The sequence below is a fragment of the Olea europaea genome, unplaced genomic scaffold, assembly GCF_002742605.1.
Source record: "Olea europaea var. sylvestris unplaced genomic scaffold, O_europaea_v1 scaffold1662, whole genome shotgun sequence".
Taxonomy (NCBI): domain Eukaryota; kingdom Viridiplantae; phylum Streptophyta; class Magnoliopsida; order Lamiales; family Oleaceae; genus Olea; species Olea europaea.
In genome coordinates, this window is record NW_019234286.1 from 117,287 (window position 1) to 122,683 (window position 5,397).

General features: G+C 34.5%; 1 protein-coding gene and 1 long non-coding RNA gene across 2 annotated transcripts; one reads left to right on the top strand and one right to left on the bottom strand.

Annotated features, from left to right (window-relative positions):
- The first annotated feature begins 3,561 nt into the window (after nucleotides 1-3,561).
- LOC111377497 lies at nucleotides 3,562-3,825 on the top strand. The gene is made up of 2 exons (XR_002699735.1): nucleotides 3,562-3,662; nucleotides 3,757-3,825. It is a non-coding gene; the product is annotated as an uncharacterized LOC111377497 (long non-coding RNA).
- A 257-nt stretch (nucleotides 3,826-4,082) lies between these two features.
- On the bottom strand, nucleotides 4,083-4,742 carry LOC111377499. Its single transcript, XM_023000611.1, has one exon. The coding sequence runs from the start codon at nucleotides 4,740-4,742 to the stop codon at nucleotides 4,083-4,085; it is 660 nt and encodes a 219-aa protein (XP_022856379.1).
- Between the last annotated feature and the right edge of the window lie 655 nt (nucleotides 4,743-5,397).

Below are 5,397 nucleotides of genomic sequence, written 5' to 3' on the forward strand. Positions count from 1 at the left end.
AAAAAACGAACAGATGCACCTATTCAAAGACTTTTGAAAATAAAATTCTCTTTCGCAGCGGCAAACATTAGTCGGGGTGGCAAATCATTCGCAAAACAAAAAATAAATACATACAAAATGATGAAAAATATCTAACATATCCTCCCTATTTTTCAAAATTTTGATTTAGAAAAGATGAAGCGGCTGCATCATAAAAATTGATTGCCTACGTACCCTTAACGGGATCAAGCCACCGTAGTTCATGCAAACACACACAAAAGGCATCATCGTAGGAAATCGTACATAAATGAAAGTAGCTTTTGACTTTGAACTTTCACTTAGTGTAAACAACTCAAAGTTTTGTCAAGGTGCTATGGTAAATGAATCTTGAATCAAGGACCCTATCATGACTAGCCGGAGTCATTACACATACTATTCCCATAAAAAGGAGTGTCTCTTTTATACCAACGCATTAATGGCCTTGCGTATATCCCGAATTTCATGAGTGCTTTAGAGACGGTCTAAATCTCATAGAAAATGGCCTGACTTTCTCACTCACATAGGTAAGTTCTTTATAAAGTAATTAAGTGAGTTACTTTCTCTCTCAGTAGAACTTATTAAGGAATTAAATCCATCCTCAACCATACAGAATACATACACTAGAGATTTTATGAATGGGTTTGAACTAATACTCTAGTGTATCGTCTAAGTTAGACTTTAACTTGTTTGTACCCTTTGAACTTTGTTTATATTTCAAAACATAAGTAGGGTTCCCATTAAAGCTAACTGAAGTTACATAAACCTCAATCCCATTCCTTTCGATGTTTTCGCAATCATCTCTCTAGCCAATCCTTTTGTCAAAGGATCTGCTAGGTTATTCTTCGACTCTACATATTTAACGGTGATTACTCCTTGCTTAAGTAATCCTCGAAGAGACTGATGTCTAATACTGAGATGTCGTTGCTTACCATTGGAAGTCTTGTTTGCTAACAAATACAAAGTAACTTTACTATCACAATAGATCATCACAGCTGGAGATGGTTTCTCCCATAATGGAATATCTATTAGCAAATTTCTTAGCCATTCAACTTCTTTATTTGCATCAGCCAAAGCAATAAATTCTGCTAACATAGTCGAATCTAAGACGCATGTTTGTTTCATAGAACACCAAGAAACAGTTGCACCTCCTAAAGTAAAAATCCAACCTGTTGTAGATTTAGAATTCGATTCTATGTTGTTCCAACTTGCATCGCTGTATCCTTCAAGTACAGCGGGAAATCCACGATAATGTAATCCATAATCAATAGTTCCTTTCAAGTATCTTAGAATTCTTGAAACCGTATTCCAATGTTCTTTTCCTGGATTACTAGTGAATCGACACAATATGCCAATTGCATATGCAATATCTGGTCTTGTGCAATGCATAGCATACATAAGACTTCCAATCACACTTGCATATTGTAGTTGGTCATAAGATCTACCAGTATTTTTCATTAAATTAATACTAGGATCTATCGGAGTTGATGCGGGTTTATAACGCATATGACCATATCTTTTAAGGATATTTTCAATATAATGAGATTGATTCAGCAATATGCATCCATCTTTTCTTATTATTTTAATCCCTAAGATCACATTTGCTTCGCCTAAATCCTTCATGTCGAAGTTAGACTCTAGCAATTGTTTGGTCTCCTTAACACTTTCTAAGTTAGGACCAAAAATAAGCATGTCATCAACATACAAAGCAAATAAGAATACATGCACCATTTCTACATGTAGAATAGATACATTTATCTGCTTCATTAACCTTGAAACCGTTAGACAACATTACTTTATTAAACTTTTCATGTCATTGCATAGGGGCTTGTTTTAAACCATAAAGAGACTTGACTAGTTTACAAAACTTCTTTTCTTGTCCAGGTAAAACAAAACCCTCGGGTTGCTCCATATATACTTCTTCCTCCAAATCACCGTTTAGAAAAGCCGTTTTTACATCCATTTGATGGATAACTAAATTGTGAGTTGAACCAAGAGATATCAACACACGGATGGAAGATATCCTTGCTACAGGAGCATAAGTATCAAAATAATTTATGCCATGATGTTGTTTAAAACCTTTAGCTACTAATCAAGCTTTATACTTATTTATAGAGCCATCTGCATTTAATTTTCTCTTGAAAATCCATTTACAACCTATTAGTTAAGAATCACGAGGTAAATCAACTAGTTTCCATGTTTGATTTGACATAGTGGATCTCATTTCATCATTGATTGCTTCTTTCCAAAGTACAGCATCTCGAGAGGAAATAGCTTCTGAATATGTAACAGGATCACTATCATCATTGAGCATTAGCTTAGTCTGATGTGTAATATTATTTACATCACCTTCTAGCAAATAAGTCACAAATTCATATCCGAAAGATTTTTCTTTCCTTTGTCTCTTACTCCTTCTAGGTTCTATTTCTGATTGTGGTTCAACAGAAGTATCATCAAGAGATTCTTCATGAACTCTCTTAGAAGAACTAGAAGTAGTATTATCTTCAGTTTTTATAGTTGAAGACTTGTATATATTTTCAAAAAATTCAGCATCAATTGATTCGATAACATCATTGGATTCTAACTTCAGAAACCTATAAGCAGTACTATTTTTTGCATAGCCTATGAATACACATTTATAAGGTTTACTTCCTAATTTAGTGATCTCTGGATTTGGTTTTCTCACATAAGCGAGACATCCCCACACCTTGAGACGGCTAATATTAGGTTTTCGGTTGAACCACAACTCATATGGAGTTTTTTTAATCTTCTTCATAGGAATCCTATTTAGAGTATAACATGCACTTAAGATTGCTTCATCCTACCATTGATCAGGTAAACCAGAACTAATAAGCATACAACTCACCATTTCAACTAAAGTCCTATTTTTCCTTTCTGCTACTCCGTTTGATTCTGGCGAATATGGTGGAGTAAACTCGTGAACTATACCATTAGTTTCACAGAATTTTGCTAATTCTACTACTTGGTATTCACCTCCTCTATCAGAACGTAGGACTTTAATTTTTCAGTTTAATTGATTTTCCACTACTACTTTATAAATAAGAAATTTGCTTAAAATTTCATCTTTACTTTTTAGTAAGTATACATAAGCATATTTCGAAAAATCATCTATAAAGGTCACAAAGTACTTGTTCCCTCCATTTGAAACTTTACTATGCAGATTAGCCACATCAGAATGTATAAGACCAAGTAATTCAGATGTTCACATAATAGATTTATGTGGTTTACACGTTATTTTACCTTGAACACATATATCACATTTGTTAACATCATCAAACTTACATTTAGGAATAATTCCTAAATTATGCATGTTCTTAATGGATTTATAATTTATGTGACCTAATCTAGCATGTCATAAAGGTAAAGAATTAACAGTATAAGCAAAGTTATCATTTATTAGATTCATTTTGAACATACCATTGCATGAGTAACCTTTTCCGACAAATACATTATTCTTAGATACTATAAGGCTATCAGACTCAATTACAAGCTTAAAACATACCTTGTTAAGGCAATCCCCAGAAATCAGGTTCTTGGTCATTTCAGGCACATGGAGAACTTCTGCCAAAGTCAGATTCTTTCCCGAAGTGAATTTCAGTTCAACTGATCCAATTCCAACAACTTTGGTACGAACATTGTTACCCATTTTTACTTCTCTTCCATCGGTACATTCTTTGTAAGTCTTGAACTGAGATTTGTCATTACTTACATGAATTGTAGCTCCGGTATCCAGCCACCATCCTACTTCAAATCCGACTGAGTTGGCTTCTTCCACCACAGCAACAAGGTTTGGATCATGATTTCCATCAATCACATTTACTTGATCCTTCTTTGTCTTTTCGTTCTTTGCCTTCTCGTCTTTTATTCGATGTCGACATTCACGAGAAATATGAGCAGATTTCTTGCAGTAGAAACAATCCCCCTTGAATTTTTTTCTTAGAGGTTTCTGCATAATCTTCCTTAGAACTGGAGTTTTTACGCTTCTTATTACTCTTATGATTTCCTTGAACCATGTTTGCCTTTTTTGCTGCTTGATCATTATTCTTTCATTTACTAGAGTCTTCCTCAATACGCAAATGACGCATGAGGGATTCCAGGGTATGCTTGGTTTCATCATGTTGGAGTTTCTTTTTATAGCCATTCCATGAACTTGGCAATTTTGCAATAATGGCTTCAACTTGAAATGCATCAGGCAAGACAATTTCAGCATTCTTAAGATTACTAACAATAAGTTGTAATTCATGTACCTGGGCAAGAACAGACTTACTATCCATCATCTTGAAATCATAGTAATTACCGATCAAGAATTTCTTGTTGCTTGCCTCTTCAATACGATACTTGTTGTCCAATGCCGGCCACAATTTTTTTGCTGTTCCGATAGTCCTGTGTGCGCTGTAAACAGAATCTGATAGTGCATTCAGAATATGGCCTCTACACAGAAAATCATCATCCTTCCATTTCTTCCGCTGATCCTGTAATTCCTTCTTGCGTTCATCTGAATTATCTGTTTTTTCTTCTGGAATAGATGCGAGATCATCACTCAGAATGTAGGATAGTTTGATTGCTATCAAGAAGAATAAAACCTTCTCCTGCCAACGTGTAAAGTTATGTCCATCAAACCGATCAAGACGAGCCAAATCTTGATTCATGGCTTGAATTGAGGGTGCTACAGATTCATTTACTGTCAGATCTTGAAACGAAGACATCTCTTAAAACTGTTGAGAAAAATGTAGGGAAATCTGAAAAACTTAATGAACTCCAAGGCACGAAAAAGTTATCTTTTAAGAGATATTTCTCCCCTATCCCACAAAGTCACAACTGGGGCATGATAAAAAAATCTCTCTCAGGATACAATGGAGGCGTTTGATTCAAATTGTAACTATTTGATCAAACCAAGAAGACACTCGAAAAAAAACTAATGATGCCAAGAGAAAGAGAGAAGAATAATTTTTTAATGTATTTTGTAAACGAGAATTCGCCCAGAATTTATAGAAATTGAGGCAACCGTTTGAATAGGTGTGTCCCTTGAAATGAAGAACACATCTGTTAAAAGTGACTGTTAAAAAATGAACAGATGCACCTATTAAAAAATGAACAGGTTGATCCCCATTACGCAACGGCAAACACTAGTCGGGGCGGCAAATCATTCGCAAAACAAAAAATAAATACATGCAAAATGATAAAAAAATATCTAATAGAAAATGGAGTAGGTGTGAAAATGCGTATAGGTAATTGGTTGAAAATGGAGTAGAGGTGAAAATGTGTGTGTGTATGTATATGTATCTTGATCAATGGAGTAGGGGTAGAAAATGTGTTTATGTAGTTGTCTGTTGTAACTTCGTTTTATGTATGTATTATTGA

Coding starts and splice junctions, on each gene's coding strand:
- LOC111377499 (XM_023000611.1), bottom strand. CDS start 4,742: ATGTCTTCGTTTCAAGATCTGACAGTAAATGAATCTGTAGCACCCTCA.